The sequence below is a fragment of the Lepisosteus oculatus genome, chromosome 5 (assembly GCF_040954835.1).
Source record: "Lepisosteus oculatus isolate fLepOcu1 chromosome 5, fLepOcu1.hap2, whole genome shotgun sequence".
In the NCBI taxonomy this organism is placed as follows: Eukaryota; Metazoa; Chordata; class Actinopteri; order Semionotiformes; family Lepisosteidae; genus Lepisosteus; species Lepisosteus oculatus.
The window spans coordinates 42,365,091-42,385,475 of NC_090700.1; the positions used below are offsets into that span (position 1 = coordinate 42,365,091).

At 39.1% G+C, this 20,385-nt stretch overlaps 2 protein-coding genes and 1 long non-coding RNA gene across 3 annotated transcripts; 1 reads left to right on the forward strand and 2 right to left on the reverse strand.

The window, feature by feature from the left end:
• Positions 1-1,180: 1,180 nt before the first annotated feature.
• mesd (mesoderm development LRP chaperone) lies at positions 1,181-6,041 on the reverse strand. Its single transcript, XM_006628625.3, has 3 exons — positions 5,840-6,041; positions 4,745-4,977; positions 1,181-2,371 (listed from the first exon to the last, which is right to left on the reverse strand). Exons 1-3 carry the CDS (start codon positions 5,996-5,998, stop codon positions 2,098-2,100), a joined length of 666 nt encoding a protein of 221 aa, XP_006628688.1. The 5' UTR covers positions 5,999-6,041; the 3' UTR covers positions 1,181-2,097.
• A 4,250-nt stretch (positions 6,042-10,291) lies between these two features.
• LOC107076878 (uncharacterized) lies at positions 10,292-11,041 on the reverse strand. Its single transcript, XR_001478006.2, has 2 exons — positions 10,968-11,041; positions 10,292-10,499 (listed from the first exon to the last, which is right to left on the reverse strand). It is a non-coding gene; the product is annotated as an uncharacterized lncRNA (long non-coding RNA).
• Positions 11,042-11,251: 210 nt separating this feature from the next.
• Positions 11,252-15,719, forward strand: tlnrd1 (talin rod domain containing 1). Its single transcript, XM_015343056.2, has 2 exons — positions 11,252-11,446; positions 12,011-15,719. Exon 2 carries the CDS (start codon positions 14,100-14,102, stop codon positions 15,162-15,164), a length of 1,065 nt encoding a protein of 354 aa, XP_015198542.1. The 5' UTR covers positions 11,252-11,446; positions 12,011-14,099; the 3' UTR covers positions 15,165-15,719.
• Positions 15,720-20,385: the final 4,666 nt, after the last annotated feature.

A 20,385-nucleotide genomic window follows, 5' to 3' on the forward strand; every position in this document is an offset into this window, starting at 1 on the left:
TCAATAGGTGCTAATTTGCTTTCTTTCACATCCATATATGTCCTATATGATACAAAAGATTACCAAAAATAATGTGTAAATTATTTTTGTCTGGGAAAAGAGTTCCATATTATAAAGTTTGAATGCTACCATTTTCACAACCTACACAGCTGAACAGACAGCTGATAATGTAGGAAAACAATTGTTTGATGGCATATTAAATTATATGCAAGCATATGCTTTGGAGTAGGGTATCTGGTAAACTGAAGAAGAAAAAGTAAAAATTAGTAAAGGCGTAATTACTGTACGGGGGGACATTTTGGGTTTTTTTTATCCTTTTCAAGTAAATTAATAAGCAAACTGCAGAATTGTAAAGAGATGTAGTTAGCAGTGCTGCTTTAGCTTTTGGGCCCTGAATTTAATCTTAGGAAGGGTCACCTTCTGCATGGTGTTTGCACTTTGTCTTTGAATGGAACCTAACCTTTACAAGTGCTGGCCTGGTAGGTTAATTTGTTTCTCCGATCTGTCCCTGCGGGTACCCTGCGATGCAACGGCATCTTGCTCAGGGTGTAGTCCCACATTATACCCATCGTCTGTGGAGATGGCCTCCTTCTCAGTGTGACCCTCTGTGGGGTGACAGAAGATTGGGTGAATGGGGGAAGTATTGCTCTGTAAGTAGTTGGGGATGCTTTTGGAAAGGATCACTTTATGCAGAATATGTATACTGATTGGTAGCCATAACATAAAACTTTTGGATGCAGTAAGTTCTCTACAAATTTCAAATCCTGGGAAACATGCTCTCCTCTCCTTGAGAACACATCCATGAATGACAAGAAAGCACTGCAAACCAAGTGGTCTTATAAGGAGTGGCTTTCTGCCAGGCTGCTGCCAGAGCCCCCTGTTCTGTAGACACTGTACTTGTGCATTTCTAACGCTGCCTATGATCTAAAGGCAGCTGGCTGCAATATCAACAAACATGACTGTATTAGAAACCTTTATTGTACAATTTCAAATAATTAAACAATTACATGCCATACCAGGGATCAATTATTAAATGATTTAATTAAAAAGGAAATTTGAATTGGGAACCAGTGAAAATCATGATACTTCAATGAGATATAATTATATACTTCAAAATATTTCTACTGTGCTTGAATTAAGAACATACTTATTTTAAAAATGAAACAGGCCTGAATATGTATAGAATGTATGAACAATTTAATAGAACGTGTTAATTAACAGAAACATCAACCTTACAATATAAATGTTTGTGTGCAATTTTCCTTGCTTACTTTTTGACACTGATGAGCATCTTACAAATGTAGGAAACATTTTTATGGTTATAACTGCAGTAACATTACTATTGTTTAGTTTATAAAAAGGATTGGTGTTTAATTTAGAGCAACACTACATGACCTAGTGATTCTTTTTTCAAAATACTTAAGTGGCACTTCAACCATTCAAATTACAAAGAAATCACATGAAGTTTAAAAGACAGAAATACTGTAATCAGGTCTTCTCAGAAAATATGTTTACCTCCAGAACCACGTGCTGATCTCAGTAAACAGAACATTCCCAACAGAACTTAATCTCCAAAAATTATCTGGCTGTCTTAAAGTGGCCACCAGGCACAGTTTTAGGAGAAACCTGCCATAAAACAGTTAATCTCAAAAGTAACAGTACAAGATGCATCCTCGTTTAGAAAAAAAAGAAGTCAACCTTTTTTAATGACAAAATTCCAAAATGGAGATATAAACTAAAAGGAAAAAAACTTGACTTTCCAGCACTAACAAATGTGATTTCAACAAAGGTTTGCATTGCAAAGTTTACAGGAACAACTGTAGACTTTTACCATGAGCTGTACCATGGGTTCATCGCACATCAAGTAGCTCTCCTAGTTTACTGGTAACTGGATGAATGTTCGGAAAAGAAAACTAATCCAAGTGCTTTATATTTTTAAGTTCTTGTTTGTGTGTTCTTCAATTGCCAGTAGGCATGTCTCACACTTACAATGAGGAAGCTGCCTGTGTTAGGGTGTTCTGTCTGGTCTGTAAATGTTGACTGTGTCGCCTACAAGAAAGACATCTCATGACCATGCAATCCAAGGGATGAACAAGGTCACAACTCATCTTTCTTTTTAGAAGACTTGTTATTTTCCTTCCCTGGTTTCTTGTCTTCACGTTTCTTCTTTTTCTTCTTCTCTGTATTAATTTCATTCAGGTCTTTATCATCTTTGTGGCCCCCATCCTTCTTTGCTGCTTTACCAGGATACACCTGGCCCTCAACAGTCACGTCTGCGCAGCGGTCCTGACTCATGAGGAAGTCTTTGACCTCCCAGGCATAGCTCCCGTCGCGCAGCATGAAGATAACGCGGTTAGAGCCGACAACAAACCTAGATGGAGGAAAAGGCGCAGGGTTACGCACATTTATCAGTCCGCCTTTCCCATATCGAATCCTGGCACATGTGGGACTTTCGCACCATCAGTTCTGAACTTAACTCTCACTGTTACAGCAAATATCTCCTTTAGAAGGCCAAGTGTGCTTGCACAAAAAAAAGCTACTTTTGGCTAGGCAGTCTATTGCATATATTAAATGCAGTATAAAAACAAAACGTAAAAGAATGACAATCTGATACAAAGCCATGAGAAACAACTTAAATGGAAATGGAACGCACTTTGTCTCAACTACTTCCTCGCAGCCAATCAAACATGAGAGAAGTTCTGAAACTCAGCACCTGGCACAGGGTTAATGCAAATGTATACCCTCCTAGTAGAGGAAACAAAATGTAAGCCTTATTAAGTACATAGTTTTTTTAAGGATACAATCAGTCTAATTAAATAAGGTATCAATCTGAACAGAAACCACAAAATACAGGGACCCCCTGAAGAGCAGGGCTGTGAATACAGCTTCAGAGAGAAAAATCACACTTCAGGTCATTACGAATCATGACAAAGGTGACCGATTCAAAATGGCATACAAGAGTCCAGAACATAACTAGTTCTCAACAATGGTGCAATGGGCCCGTACATGTCTATGCAAGTCAACTGAGGCAGTTTTAACAATGCAACTGAGTCACATAGCCCTGAGGCTCCTTGACAAACACCTCTGAGCATGTGAGTCATTAGAGTGGCCTCCTCTCTTAAGCACTTTTTCAGCTCACTTTGCTTATTTGGTACTTAAATAGCTAAGTGAAACTAAAATTGTCACCTCTGCTTCCTGAAGGAGCCACCTGTTCCAGATACCAACACCCTTTGTCTAAAAATGCACCTCCTATTCTCAGTCCTAAATGAATTCCCTTCTGATGACTAATATCCCCCTTTGAAAACCTAGGATTTTAGTGGATCAAACTGTCAGACTCCTTGTAGTAGAATAAAATGTAGCACCTTTAGCCTGTTTATGACAGTTCCTGAAGACCAGGAATCATTCTTTTTGCTTTTCACTTTTCTTTAAACTCTTTCTAAGGCTATAAAATCCATTTTTGGTATAGCAACTAAAAATTGAGCTCAAAATTCATATTCAGCCAGCACACTGTAAGATTTACCTTACAGAAGACATACCTTGATTAAAATTCCAAACTGTTATATATTCAAGCATTCTGTTCACTTTTTTATTGCTTCCCCACATTGTCTAGATATGACCATAGAATATATGCATAAACACGCAAAACCCTTTCATGTGCAGCTTCCTGCAGAACCACCCTTCTGATATGTATAGTTTATGTTCCTACTTCCTATGCAGACCATTTTGCACTCAACATTGCTAAATTTCAAATGTCTGCCCAATCCGTTTTTGTAACTCTCTTACTGCTGTTTCAGCATTTGCCAACTCCCCTGTTTATGTACCAGCTGCAAATGTAACTAGTTTTCTAACTACACCAGAATCTACATTGTTGATATAGATAAGAAAGAGGAACAGGCTGAAAACGTAAGTAGTGGTGTACCACAGGGATCCATCTGCAAGTTTAGAGGCTGTGCCCCTCTTTTTGATGACAGGGAAGATTACCTCTTCCCTCAACAGATGGTGAAATGCATAAATGTACCTTCTATAAAATGATCAAGTAAGGAAGAAGTTGATAATGATCCTGCGTGCAACAATGCAGATACAGATCAGGGCGATTTGCGCTGCTTTAATAAGATGTCAGTAACACACATAACATTATTTTCTTCGACAGTTTCTTCTCATTCTGCTGCAGTGAAAGTATGAATTTAATTATTAGGAAATCCAGGCATTTTGGCATGTCATGTGTTTCAATTTGCAACATCATAATTTTATACTAAATGTGTACCTATCAGTTGCAAAGTGTGATGTGTCTGAAGGGTTTACCAGAGCAGACAGTAAGTTAACATGATATTTGTGGTTCAAGCCCCTCATTTTTTGGCAGCCATTCATTTGATCTTTTTGTGTAAATCTGCTAAGCTGAAGTGCAAGAGGGCAAGATTTATTTTCACTTTATCAGAGCTGAAGCTCACTGGTAAATATACATATATACATTGAAAACAGAGGCCAAATCCCACAAATATGGTCACGTTTGCTACAGAGATGAAGAAAAAACTAGAAGACAATGATCTTTCTTTAATGTTTATGCTAACACTTGACCTGGAACCTGAAAGGCCGACTTTCCTCACACATCTGAATATTGATAGCAGGAGCTGCAGAAAAGCTGGATTACAATCTTCACCTCTACAATGATAGTACCAGATGCCTGACACCCAGATGGAGTGTACTGTTATGCAGGAGGCCCCAGATAATGGGTCTATGCGCCTACCTCTGCACATCATAGTTGGCATTGAAGAGGCTCCCTTGCCAAAGACTGGTGATCTCCTCTGTCTCCTTCTCCGTGGGGGATCCAGACACAGTAGCGAACACCATGAGCGTCCTCCCTTTCTTTGTCATTTTAAGGAGCTCTTCTGGCTTCGATGGGTCGATTTTTGAGAAGTCTACCGGTGGGGGTGACCTCTTGTGCTCAGGAAGATCGCCTTCTTCAATGTCGTCATCTTTCTGCAGAGAGACGGGCTCATTTCCCTCAGTGTGGTATTTGCATTACGGTGGCATGCCTTGTTAACGCCTGGCGCCTGCACCGCTACAATAAACCACTGCGTGCGCGATTTTTACACGGATCGTTCAAGTGTAGGGCTAGCCCGCTCGTCACGAGATTTTACACATCTTTCAGGTTAAAGTGTAATGTTTCGTGAAGTCAAAGATCAAACCCCTGCACCCAGAAGTTTTTTTCCCCCTTGTGATACTGCTAGTACTGTGGGAAGGATCTAGAATGATCTCGAAATTTGGAAAATTGGATGTGTTCTCTAATATCTTAAAGTAGAAAGAGAAAAATAGACTGCAATAGACATTTTTACATTTGTAAACATTTATTATTAAAAGACTACAGTGCCTTCTTTCTTCCTTTCCTGGAGAAAGAGGGGCACAAAATCATTTTACTTCATGTTTCCAATAAAGTTTCCTACTAAAGGACAGCAGATATTTATTGTGCAATACCGAAAGTGCCATCTGTAAATTTGTTCTATCTGGAGAACTGGAGGACCGGTTTGCGCTAATTTCCAAAAAATCGATACGATTTACGAAAAAAAAACTCGAAAGAAATTAAGCTCTAAAGTATTTTCCTTTGAAGAGTGTTTTTCCATGAAAAAAATAAATCCTCTGTCCTAAGTTACCTTCTTTTAAGTATCAACTTTATAACTACCTTCTGGGTAGTAGGTAACAAGTTCAAAAATTTTCACTTACTTAAATTAAAATTATATTACGAAAATGTAAAAAAAATGTTTTGAGAAACATTTTATAGGAAACCAGCCTCTGGACCGTTCAGTGTGAGCCGTGTGTATCAGTTTAAACAGTAAACCCATACCTCCCATTCCTCCAACAGTCTCGCCATATCTGCATCATTATAATCCCTGATATCTTTTTTCTTTTTGGGTTTTTGGTTTTTAACATCAGCCACAACAGAACATACTACAGCCAGACACAAAAGCACAAGCCCATAAGACCACCAGCAGGGCGACGCCATCTTTTCCAGTTGGTGTGATCTGACTGGCTGTAACAGTGTCCGCCGCGTTAGGAAAACGTCATTCCAGGCGTGGCTTCATAGACCTGCCCCCCCCCCGAGTAGCAAAGGTCAGACCAGTTTTCTTCCTTTACTGGTAGGAGAGCCCGGGTATCTTTCTCAAAAAGACCTAGAGGTTTAAAGTTTTTGACAAAATTCACTTTATAACTACCAGAATACATAATGAAACGTCATAGAATATTAAAAGCAGAACGCCGTGGTCACCAGATCGAGTACAAGCGTCGTCTGAGCAGGTTTCCTGCAGCTCAGACTGGAAGTTAAGCACTTGTTTTTGAGGATCGCTGAGCAGTCTATATCCATGGAAACAAGGTTGATAATTACTGCACAGGCAAGATCTTCTGAGTGATATTTTTTCCCATCTTTATGTTTCACATTTTGTACCTTAATGACATGGTTAGTGTTACACCTGATTAAGTAACTGAAAAATCCCATTTCTTCTCTTTGTACAGTGAATCGGTCTGAGATGTCATGGTGGTGCAGTGGTTCGCATTGCTGGCTTGCAGAGCTGGGGTCCTAGGTTCAATTCCTGGGGTGCTATCTGTGTGGAGTTTGCATGTCCTCCCTGTGTTTGTGTGGGTGCTTCAGTTTCCTCCTACAGTCTGAAGACATGCTGGCAGTTTAATTGACTTATGTAAAATTGGTGTGAGTGTTTGTTTTTGTCTGTCTGCCCTTCAATGATCTGGCAACTCGTTCAGGGTGTACCATGCCTTGAGCATTGCATGCTGGGGTATGCTCCGGCTCCCCCACAGCCCTGTATTGGATAATGAGGTTAGAAAATGGATGGGTGGATTAAGTGATCTGAGATGAAGCCAACAGTTAACAGATGCACAATCTATATGCTGAAGAAATTTTGCTGGACGCTATAAGATCTTCCCCAGGGTGCTCTGAAGCTGCAATGACTACATTCCTGTACCATTTAGGAAATTGGTGCCTCATATCACAGCAGCAACAACAAAAAATGTAAAGCCATCATGACTCAGACAATGTGTAATGATTACGTTCAGGGTAATATACTGCATATAAATGGAAGTTAAAATATTATTAATAAAATTATAAAATTGATTATATTGAAAATGTACAGAATGTAATATATGAGCAGCAAATTGTTGGTGTGAACTGTGTTATTTACTGAGTGGTAGTAGCTTGTAAGACTAAACAATCTGCACAATTGGGCATCTTCATGACATTTTGTTTATTTACATTTTTGCCATGTGCTGACTTTAGCAGCCCTGTACTAAAAGCCAGTTTGGGTCTTGAGTTTTCCCTCCAAAATTTTCTTGTTCATTATGATGAGGAAGCTAAAATATAATACCCAGATGTTGTGTTATGGTTGATGGCGGAAATGAATAATGTGTTAAGAGAATATGAAACTGATTTCCAATGAAACTGTGAAATGCTTATAGCAGAAGCTCATTTCATTTTGCAAAGCAACACAAACACATGCGCAGAAATAAAATGCTGAACACACTAAGCATAATGTAGAAACAAATGACTAATTCAAAACGTAATGATCTCCTTTAGAAATTCAAAACCCTTAAAAAAGTTATTTAAAATCTACGTTAAGCATTCTAAACATGAGACACAATGTTATTTAATATATAAGTATCAGTTCAAATTCAGTTTTATTATATCTTGAAGATATTGTGTCATTATGTCTCACTATATGAAAGGAAACATAATAATATCAGTAATTTCATCCTTTAATAGAAACCTTTATAAACCCTTTATACAGTAGAATAAAATTTAAACATTTATATATTAAAATATAAATATATATATATTAAAATATATAAAATTGTATTTTTGTGATGACCTGTTACATTTGGGATCTATATCACAAACAAAAAAGAATGTCTGAATTCAAATGTAACTTGCTAACATTAGTATCCTACCAAAAAAATAGGATATGGCTCTGAATTGTGTGCATTGCACATTCATTAAAGATACAAGATTATTTTTTGCATTAAAAAACACTACCCATCTGGTCTGTCTTTACAATACAGAACAGATTAACTGAATACCCATATTCTCTAATGTTATCCACTTTTTGGAGATGATAACTGTTTATTTCATTTCAATATTCTAGTATTGTAGTTATACAGTATATTGACTATAAAGATTTTGTTGAACCATAGTGTTTAAGTTACATTTCGGACAACTCCAAAATGTCAGGTTCATTCGGTGTAGCAAGATTGCAGCATTCATTGGCTGAACAGTGTCTGTGGAGGCCTTGCAACTGAAACAGGCTGAACTTTTGTGTCCTGGATGACATCCAGCTCAGAAAGGGACGTGCACCCGTGTCCTCAGATGGGTGTCAAAGGGAGTAAGACTTCCCTTTCATTGTGCTGTTTTCCAGGACTTCAGGCCAACATTTTCTAATTTTGGCAGAAAAACATTGTGATGTGACTGGGCATTGAAAAACACAGAAATCTGCTTGTTTCACAGAGACACACTTTGAAGAAATATGACACACAAGCCACCATGAGACTCACTGTAACTGATAAATCATTATTTATCTCAGGCCTTTCTTGATCTAAAAGGAGGGTGCTTTTGCTCGCTGTCAGGCAACTAAGATCACTTTTAGGAAATCTGTATGTTTGTTATGTACAGTATGTTATTTGTAGACATAGTCATTCCCACTCTGAAATAAGGATATCTGCTCCTTTATTAAGTATAACAGCTATTGTTTCTTAATATACTTATTTGGTGCCAAAAGGCATGATCGTTTGGAATGCTGTATCATAGCTCTTGGGTTTAAATTAAATTCTGGACTAGGACACCTTCTACATGAAGTTTGCATGTTCTTCCAATGTCCATGTGATTTTTTTCTGGACTTAGAATTTCCTCCTAAATGCTGGTTACATTTAAATACCTCTAAGCACTAAATTGCACTTCTGAGATTTGACCTCGTACTAATACGTTGACCAAATATTACTTAAAACACTGTATCCCAGTTACAGATAGATTTCCTGATGATAATTCTTTTATCAAACACTGATTCAGTTGTTCACAAAGTGAACTAGTGAATTAGCTCTTTACAAATATGCGTGCTGGGTGGCGTCATTGCTTGAATGGCATGAGGGAGTACTGTTGATCTGTGCATGCCCTTCAGTCTTATCATCTTCACTGCTCTTTTTTTCTACCCAGTAACTCTAAGAACAGGTCTCTGTCCATCCTCACCAGGCACCAGTTTGACACCGTTTTCCTGTTGGCATCCTTACCAGCAAGGCACCCTTGAAAATTTCCCCTTTTTACGCTCATGGGAACGCAGATACTGGCAATGAGCTGTAAGCCAAGATTCAAGTTTCATTGAGCCAGGTGCATGAATCCCCTTAATCTGGCGCTATATGATGTTCAAGCAGTATGAGCTAATAAGGAACTACCACACAGGGCAAGACATCTCCTGTATGTGAAATTGAATCCTTTTTTCTCTAAATTACATGGCTAGACTGTAGTACATGTCAGATTGCACAAGCTGACTCTCTGGCTTTACAGAGAGCTGTTCAGAACCCCAATAAAGAAATAACAAAAATGTAACATTGGTTAAAATATTACATTCTGCATAGATATCATTATTGTTAGTGAAATTATCAGACACTAATTACAGGGTTGAACAGGCATGCTCTACTTTTACCTCTAAATGTTAATGCACTAACACACAGAGTGCAACACATTGAGCAGCTCAGTCAACAGAAACAGAGCAGTTTCCTCTCAGGACACTCCACCCAATGGCACTGTGCCCTGTGCAGCTGCCTGCACTACAGACAGTGCAAAACGGTTATGGCCAGAATAGTGGCTGTACATTCCAAGATTTCACACTGGACTTTGAGAACATGCAAGTTGGTAACAAGCCGTAGAGCAGGGGTTCCCAGTTCTGATCCTGGAGGGCCGGTGGTGTTTTGAAGAATTTTCAGTGCAGTTGGGCTCTTGACAACCTCAGTCAGCTCATTATTGGTTTAACGGGGCCAGTTTACCAAATTGTCACAGCTCTTCAGGTGCTGCTGCCTTAAAGAGACTCGGAAAACCTTTCAGACACTCCCAGACCAGAGACGGGGGCCCTGGCTTTAGGGTGATCGTTAATTTCTAAAATTGCACATTAATTTCAGAAGTAAGGAAATGATCTAAAATAATGTAATTATAAACATTAAATATTTTCTGAAGATAATGTGCAATTAATAAACTTAAATAATTATATTGTGAGTAATTAAGAAGGAAAATGTAATATTACGATCTGGGTATGTTCATAGGAAAGTTATCTTTAATCACTGTAAATTTACATTTTAGAATCTAACTTGAATCCCGTCCCTTTTTAGTCCCACTCGTTTAAGTGCTGCAGGATATCACGGAAGTTCAAAGCAGGAAAAGCTCAAACGCCTTTTGATTATTTAATAGTTACAGTTCTGTTGTTTATCACATCACTTTGGTTAACAACAGTCCTTCACACCTGGAAAAACGGTTTAAAGTAATATACAACGTTAAAATACAGCGACATCATTCATTTCTAGATAACTGGGATTCGTTGTCTATCGGAATCGCAGCACATTTTCAATGAATAACATTAGCAAAATTGAAAATAAAATACAACAACGGTTTTTGGTCGGTTTATTACCGTTCTTTACAGACAACAGCGGTTGTGGTCAATGGTAATTGCAAAACAAATTCGAATCCAATACCTTCTCTTGCCTAGTATATATATTAAGCATGAAATACAAGTCAATGCAAACTAAAACGTAAATAGTTTAAATTGTTAATTTGGTTTTCTGATAATCATTCTAAATTTGCAGTTTCTTTGTTCTTGTAAACCAAATGGCATACGTCTTGTTACATGGTTTAGTGCGCCCAAATGGTAATGGTGTTTTTACTGTTTTGTTTTGTTTTCACTTAAACTTAAAAGATGACGAACCCCATTTACCGTCTCAACTCAACTTCAAACTCTCACACTTCTCATACTGCTTTGGACGCACGCCCACATAAGGCGAGTCTAGAGAGACAAAGCCCCTCCCCTGCCTCCGGATTGGTTAATTTGCAATCCCAGCGTTCTTTTTAGGTCTTGTTGGAGCGGTCTGTATTAGTGACGTCATAATCACCGAGGGCAGCGAAGAATCGAATTACACTGCCCACTGGCTTTCTGTGGTTTTTTAGATGATTTACTTTAAAAATGTCAAGAGGTAGGGAGGAATTTTAAAAAGTTGCTGTTCCCTTCGCGCGGATTAAATCCAGATACCAAATACACTAAATCGCCACACGCTTTTTCTGCAGTACGGCAGTAAGGCCATTATGATGATTTTATTATGATTCAATATTTGGTTACAGAAGGATGGATAATAGGAGATTTACTGCATATTTACGAAGGCGTGATACAAAGCTTTACAGAAGAAGGGATATGTCCAGGTACTTTTTTATGTTTGTGACCAGTAACATAATCCACTTAACATCAATCAGATGTCTTAAATCATTAAGCAATATTAAAATAAGAAGCAACATTTCTTATAAATAACCAGAGGTCCAGTTTCACACCGCGCGAGCTCGTAAGTACAGCAGCTTTGCATGTCTAACAGGAAAGACATAAGAATTTGAATAAGTAAATTGTATCAAACTAAATGGATTTTACAGAATCACCCTATGAAGAAGGTGCAAATGTACCTGGTACACAATGTGCCCACACCGTTGTGACAAACTAAACTGCAGTATTTTCAAATGGGGCGTTGATATATCTTTTTAAAACATAAATATTTGCATGGTCGCACATTCCACTATTTGCATACAGCGTGAATGTGCTTGGGGGAGAAAAAACGTAACGAGGTGACGCACAACACAAAATTGTGGTATAACTGGGGTTACAGCAAAGGCACTGGTTAGTAAGATCTTCAAGCTGTTTCAGTGACACTGTGTGTGTACAAAGTGCTTTTTAACGTAAGCACCATGACTCATCTATGATTTTTTATTTTACAACAGCTACCAATAAAGAAGAAGAGGAGCCGATGAAGGAAGTGGGGGGGGGGGTGGCGATCGGTCCTGTCTGGGAACGCTACTTCTTTGGGAGGAATACTGTAACTTTGTCCTTACACCGGCAGTCGGATGCACCCACGTCCGGGGCCTCTGTAAGAGGGATGGCTTGTGGAAGAAGGATCACTAGGGTTTGAAATCGGAACTGCAGAAATCCGAAGGAAAATAAACTGCCACTTGGAAGTGCGTCAACACTCAAAAGGGGGATGTGTCTGGACATCTCGACCGGCCTCGTTGTCTCCGTTTAAGCCCGTGAGTGGGCTGGAAAAAACACAGCTGAAAGTTGCAGTTATTTTGGTGGGTGAGCGCTCCCCCTTAGTCTCGCTGTTACAATCAAGAAAGTACGGCCACACCCTCCTCCTGCTTCCTGATACAGAAGATGCCGCGGGAGGCTCTGTAAACCGACTTTCCATTAAAGAATCACGGGCACTTCTGATCCGAGGAGTAACACAGTGAACATGAGCGGGGGAAGTTGCGGCGGGTGCTCCCGGAGGGACATCATTTTGATCGGAACACGCTTCTGAGTACAGGGGGGGAAAAATGATCTCAAAAGCGAAACCCGCCGCCTCAGACGCCGGACGAGGAGTGAACCGTGCTCCGCTGCTTGCTAAAGAAGGCGTCTGAACAAAAGACATGCTCATGGGACTGTACCTGCAGACAGAACTAGTTTACATAACGGGATTTTGTATGAAAAGGAAAAGATTAAAAGCCGAGAGAGGACCACCGCAGCTGGCTCGCCTGCTCTGATACTAGAGGCTTTTATTTTGGAAGATTAATGGAACGATGATGCAGGAGAAGCGCAGTGAGGTCACTCGGAGCTGTTCTGGCGGTGGTCGTGTTACAAGAGGCATGCGAGTGCGTCCTGGGCGCTTTAGGGCGGTCAGACTGCGCTCCATCACATCCTATTACACGGTGCATAGAAACCCTGCTGCCTTCCCGCAAGCAGGTACTTTCAATTCCAAATTACTAGACACAAAGTAGGCGAAAGGACACATTATCATTGGCTAAAACACATTAACTTCAATATACTTTACTTATATTTTTATTTTCTTATATATAAATATATATTAAAAAGTAATTTTTTTACCTTTATTTTTTATCGGTTATTGTTGTTAAATCCGCACTTTTGCCTAAGCAGAAGGCTTCCCGGTGGCACTGCAGTCTTTTTTTTTTAATTCATGCATTTCTTTGAGATTGTTAGACTAAGATAGTGCAACTTCAGGTGGTTATGTCAAATCCATAAATATTGTATTACAGCAAGATACAACCTGTGAATATTTCAATTGCAAAACAGGGCGTTTTTAGGGAAAAGGTAAAGGTCGCACCTTTGTAGTTAAGGGCATTAACCAGGAAAAACCTTTTACTGCCTTTTTTAAGTGTGAATTATAAGGAAAATACACAAGTGAACTGTATAGTACTGAATCTCAGCAGAAGAGAAATTGAGCTGCAGGTAACCTGTAATTTACAGCCTTTTATTTTCTTAAAAAGGGTCTGTATCATTCTGAATGTACATTGAGTCGATTGTTTCATGCTGGCTATACCTTAGTAAACGTTCCTTAGCTTGCTGATTTTGAAAAGCTAAGCTGTCATGCCTTAGTTTAATAATAATAAAACAATTCACACTCGGATGTGTGCAAGACAGCTAGGCCAATGTCCTCCTCCTCAGCTTCACACAAAAATGTGTACTGTATGAGGAAGCTAGGAGATCTGAGTGAGCCTGTATGAACGACTCACTCGTTTTAGCTACAAATTAATTTGCTGTGAGGGATTTCTAAAATTCAGCACCCTGTAGTTTATTTTAAAAAAAACTTTCCAAATTTGGTAGTATTATAGTAATTGCTAGCTTTACATTAGAAATTACAACTTCTGAAGGACAGTTAGGAAGACTGTTTTGCCACTTTAACAGTTCTGGATTTTTCAAACCAGTTGAAGGCCTTTTTTTTCCTGACAAAAATGTCTTAAGTTCCGAGCCCAAGCAATGGAGTGTATTGCTTAAGCCTGTCTGTCAAGCCCAGTGAACCGGCTTCTCCACACTACTATGGCTAGTAGTGGCTCAGGCAAATCGGCTAGCGAGGGGTCGTCCAGCGTTCTGAGCAGCAGCTCGCAGCAGAGGAAGAAGCTGTCCTCCATCTGTGACGCTTGCAAGGGTAAGATGCAGCTCGTAGCGGATTTGCTCCTCTTGTCCAGCGAGACGAGACCGGTCCTCAGCGCCGAAGGGCTCATGGTGGCCGAGACGTTTGAGAAATGCAGGGACACCATCATTGCCAGGACTAAGGAGCTGTCCATCCTGACTCACGATATCCAGAGCCAGCTCAATATGGGCAAGTTCGCGGAAGTTGGAGACAGGCTGCTGGAGATGGGGGACCTGGTGGTCTCTCTGACTGAGTGCTCAGCACATGCTGCTTACCTGGCAGCCGTGGAGACCCTGGGGTCCCAGCCCTCTGTGGCCGGGCTTGTGGATCGCTACAAGGTGACCCGGTGCAGGCACGAGGTGGAGCAGAACTGTAGCGTCCTGCGGATCACCCCCATGGCCGACCTCACCCCCCAGCTCCTTCTCGAAGTGTCCCAGCACATCTCCCGGAACCTGAAGACGCTGACGGACGCCTGCATCCTGGCCAGCGAGAAATCCAAGGACAAGTTTGCCAAGGAGCAGTTCAAGCTGAGCGTGAAGTGCATGAGCACGAGCGCCACGGCGCTCCTGGCCTGCGTGAAGGAGGTGAAGACCTCCCCGAGCGAGCTGGCGCGCAACCGCTGCGTGCTGTTCAGCGGACCCCTCGTGCAGTCCGTGCACGCCCTGGTGGGCTTTGCCACCGAGCCGCAGTTTCTGGGCAAAGCTGCCAGCATCAGCCCCGAGGGGAAGGCGGTGCAGACAGCTGTCCTTGGAGGGGCAATGAGCGTGGTTTCAGCTTGCGTTCTCCTGACTCAAGGCCTCAGGGATATAGCTCAACATCCGGAAAATAGCACCAAGATGCCCGACTACCGGGAGAGGCTCCGGAATTCGGCGTGTGCTGTCTCTGATGGGTGCAACTTGCTGTCTCAGGCACTGAGGGAACGATCTTCGCCCAGGACTTTACCGCCAGTCAACTCCCATTCTGTGAATTAAAACTTTGTAAAAGAATGAATCTATAACGCCTAACCGCCAATTTTATATACCAAAGAAGTTTATTGGATTGACCCTTGTGAACCCAGAGTAGAGAATTTAGTAACATGGAAGTCGTTTGGTGATGTTTGCTTACCAATCTGAGTTTACTACAGATAAAATCACAGCTTTTATCGCGCTGGATGTGATGAAAGCCTGTTAATTTCCCCCCAGAAATTTTACTAGCATTCACCATAGGCCCTGTGTTTTCAAGGAAATATTGAAATCTTCAAAAAGTTTACCTCAGTTTTCAGACATTTGAAAACAACATGAAATGATGGATGTAGCTTCACTTGTTTGACCTATGAAATAGTGTTCTATAGAAGTAAGTCAGCTGTGTAGAAGTGAGAAGAATGACAGTTGTGTTTGTTTTCCATGTGTGAATTTTAATGGGTAAAAGCTGCTGTGTGTTCTAGAGATTTTACACTATTTACCAGACTTACTAGTATTTTTAATGTGTTTTGATCATGCATGTACTGGAGTATTTATTTCAACTATTAAAAAATGTTGTTTCTCATATACCCTGCTGTCAGTTCAGTCTGTGCTTAACAGTCCAAGCAGCTTGAGGGGAAATATTGATTTGTTTTAAAGAAAAGTTGATTTAAAATACCCTCTGCATGCAGCATTTTGAAAAAAACATCGCACACAACCACAAAATAACAGTTTTTATATGTTGACAGAGAGAAGGTGGGATTCTAATATTTTGGAGTAGATGCAAAATGTGATACTTCCTTTATTTTGCTTCATAAGTACAGTAAAATTGACAAATTTACGTGGTGTTCTTCACTGCAAAGGAGCTGAATTTGTGCATTGTCACATGGGACAAAGTGTCACTGAACATTGTTTTCAAACAAGTAAAGAATCTTGATGCAGGTGTTGTTGCTGTTATTCAGGAAAAAGCTGCTGCAGATTGTTTTTAAAATGGCAGTACAGAAATTAAGGTCTGATTTTAATTAAATAATTGTCTTATTTACTGGATAAGAAGATTGGAAAGTCATTGCATTTTTTACACAGAATTTACTGAAATGGTTGCATAAAAATATCATGCTAAATCATGTAATAAAAATGCCTTATAATGTACTTTTGTTGAATTGCAATTCAAGATTAATTTGAGAAGCAGAGAGTCTGTTAGAGAGGGATTGTAGACATCAGTATCATTACTTATATAAGAGGGTAGTTTCCTTATTTGATTTGATATCCCATTGTGCCTCTTTCTGCATACAGTATGTTTGTGTGTCGTGTAAGTGCCAGTAAGACTATATGCCTTGGATGGTATTTGACAAGAGTAGTAAAAATATGTTGGAGTTGGTAGGGTGGATTTGGAAGTTATGTGACCAAAACAAAAGCTAACTTAAAAATGTTTGGTCTCCCACAGTGTGGATTAATAACAGTGACAAAGCTGTTAAGAGTATTGTTACTGTTTTTTCACATCTGAATGAGGTGGAAGGGCCTAAGGGGACAAAACAAGGCTTGCTGTGCAAACCTTTTCGTAACAAAAGAATTTGAGCCCTGTGCAGATGGTCTGAATCACAACTGCATCATTTCGAAGCTATGTCAACTGTTCTCTCTAGGAAATGTTTAAAAGATTTCAAACACAAAGTACGTGGCAAAGAAGTCACAAGAACAGTGCAGTTGTCCAAAATTTGATTTTTGATTTTTTGGATACACTGATATTGTAGCCTTGAAAGTGTTTCTTGAAGAATGCATAATACATTACATTTCATACATGATAAACTTACATTTAAAGCAATACTCCGTTTTTGTTATATGATTCCACAGGATACTATTGTAGGGAGAATTGAATTAGAATGTGACAGTCATATATAATTGAATCAAATTTAAGATGTTTTTCTATACTGAGCAGCATATGACAAGCACAGCTGTGTTCCTGGGTAGTAAGACCAGCAATAGAGGAGCGGTGAGCTCGGCAGTGATTCTGTGAAGTAGATCAAGGTAGAGGCACTCTTTACCTCAAGACTAGTGTGGACATAAATCTGCTTTTTCATTACAGTTCTTTATCTCCTCTTCCCTTCAAATAGTAGCAGTCAGAGTGATTTTCCTTATTGCACGTATCAGTAGTTTTATTTAATTAGAGTGTGTTTTATAGCCAACAGCTGCTCCTAGGCAAAAGTTACATTATGCAGCTCTGTGCAGTGGGTCTTTTGCTTGAATCTGTTGTGAGGGCAAGGGACATTAAAGGGTTTCCTGTGTTGTCTTCATGTTGGCTACCTACTCTGAAACTCTGCCACACTGACACAATTCATGATTTTGATTGTTTTCTTTTTATAAAAGTTGTATTTTATAAATACAATAATATTAAATAAAGTGGGGTTGTTTTTTTGTTAACTACTTGTTCAGAAGCAGTTTAAGCATTGCTTTATCCTATTCATGTTGTGTTCTTTAAGTCATTTACTGGTATACTACTGTATATACGTAACCATGTTTTCTCTGTGTATTTGAAATATCTCATGTGTATTCTGATATGTCACCCGTTTGAAAAATCTCCTGATATTTTTTTCAGAACGTGATATGGTTTCTAGTTAGCATTCTGCCTTGAGTAGGTAAAGCAGTCTTAAAATAAAGCCATGAACCTCTTGAGTGAAACAGGAGTGCGTTAGTGCAATCCTACACCCTAAACTTCAGTGTCTGAAGCTTTCTATTGTAATTTATTTATAGTTCTGTATATACGGTTACATTCTATAAAAACAGCAGAGGAAAGATATTTTGAATTGCAATATTGTGAGAGAGGATAGGGAGTAGCTAAACAGTTTAAGGAATTAAAGGACCAGCTTTGTTCTTGTTTTTTTTTCATGAATGCCAATGCATTTACATCTCCTTTTTACCTCTTTACTTGAAAACTGTAAAGATTCAGGTCCATTGAATTTTGAAAATGGAAAACAAAAAACAATTTAAAGAACAGTTAATTTTTGTGGAGATATTAGAGCATAGTGATGCTTGCAGAAAGGCCAATTATACAGTATCCCTGATTAAACTTGTGATGTGGAAAAATGCTGCATCTGATGCATCTCTAAATAGTACTCTGATATATGCAGTTTCTTCTATAATCTGTGTCTTGGCAGTAGAATCCTACTGTATCAATAATAATTTAAAACATACAGGTTTTCTAATTAACACATGAGTTTGACATTTAATAACAAGATGTGTTTGCAATATATGGGTTTATCGCAATCTTGTAACATTGATGAAAACCCAAGTGTTAATTTAGAAGGGCAAAGGTACTATGGGAGCATTTTTAAATAGCTGATAATGCTTGTGGAACTGCTGCTTGATTTTACTTTATACTCTGAATGTGTAGGATTAGCATAAAAGACCATAAAATAAAACATCTTTCGAGGTAAGCATGGGTTCATGGACACATCAAAATTGTGTTCACCAAAATAAATTCAAATTTTCTTGGAAAGGAAATAGGTTTTTCCATGCTGCACCTTAATGTCAACTGTTGACATACTGTATACTCTGAGACTACCTAAGCTAAGCCAATTTTATTATGGTCAAATGCTGCCTTTGAAGAAAGCTCAAAGCTGCTACCCATCCTGACTAGACCCTAATCTGTTCCATTTGCTATCTCCGGCTTAGATAAGCTCTTCGGAACTTCCCAGTCCGCCCAGTTCCCGTTTGAAGTCTGCAGGCTCTCTCTTCAGTACAACTCTTCAGTTGGAAATGTATCTTGCCAACATTAATGGGGCCAGCAGACCATCCGACACATTCTATTAAAACAATACTGCTGTCTGCTGGACTCCAGCCAGAGCGAAACTCAGCTAATCCTTTTTAAATGAAATGTTATTATGAATTCATGTTTTGAGGTTTCCAGGTTATAAATTTTCTGATGTTATAGCATATCTGTCACTCGCACATAATTAATTGAATACAACATAAAATATAATGCACAACATACAACACTGTTAGCAGAACATCTAACCTGTGTTTGGGTTTGGACAATAACAAAGTTTAATAAATTCAGAGAAACTGGTAATTACATCAGTAGCCACCAACATACAGAATGCTAAACAGCAATGTGAGCTTCCGCTTCCTAAAAATTGTAATGTTTACAGAGCTGTACTTAAAGATAAAGTTTTTTTCTATGCTTGTAGCTCTATTTTCCTAGATTTTTAGATGGTTGCAGATGCAAACGGAATATCTAAAAACTGGTGAATGTGGTGTGTCCAATCTAAAACTGTCCGCTTAAATTCTAGGTGTATATTTTACATTTCAGTGTAGAATGGAATGATCTTTTTTCTGGATTAAGGCAGTGCAAGGTGAACGTTTAACGTTTTCTCAGTAAGCCCTGCTTGCTGGATTTTCTGTCACATTATTAAAGAGATTCGCTGTTGCTGTTCCTGTTCAGGTAGTTATTTGAGACTTCCTTTAAATGTGTGAGAGGGAGTTCTTTGGGGAGAAGGTGAATATCCGTGTTACACAAAAGGTGTTTTCGTCTATTGAATGGATTTTCCAGTTTCCAGTATTGTGTAACACTAAATGCTTATGTCAGACACTTCCCTCTTAATATTCTAATCTTAGTTGGAAGCTATTTTTGGTGGTGTTTGGTGTTTTTATGAAAAACAAGGGAGGCCAAATTAATGACTTAGAATTACAGGATTCATAGAATAAAGGAAATAAAAATTTACTGCACATGATTCCTGTAATATTTGCTGTGGGCTAGGTGATAAAGTCGGTGTATCTGAATCAGGCCTGTTAACTAAAATATGCCTGTGTATGAGTGTGTGACTTTGAAAATTATTTCTATTACAGTTATCAAAGAGATTGGGCATTAACTCACCATTTACCTTCAAGGCGTAACATTTGATAAAATTAGATAATTTTATAAGTCTGTTTTCAGAACAATATAATGTTGATAAAACTCAATTAGAACAAACTGTGTTGGCTTCATGGTGTTCACAGCCCTAACCGACCACTTAGTGTAGAGGAGCAGCATATGGTTTAATGTTCTCCCAGTGGTGCTTTTAAATAATCCAAATCCATACTGTAAACCACAATGACTTATTGGAAAAGTATTAGTTCTTAAGTCTCTCTCTTAATTGTGTATTCTGATATCAGAATCACCTCAGATGTAGAAATAACAAACGTCCCCAAAGCTGTACTTAAACTGAACTTTTGGTTTAAACAAGGATCTGTGAGTAACACTGGTTCATCTGCCCTTCCTCAC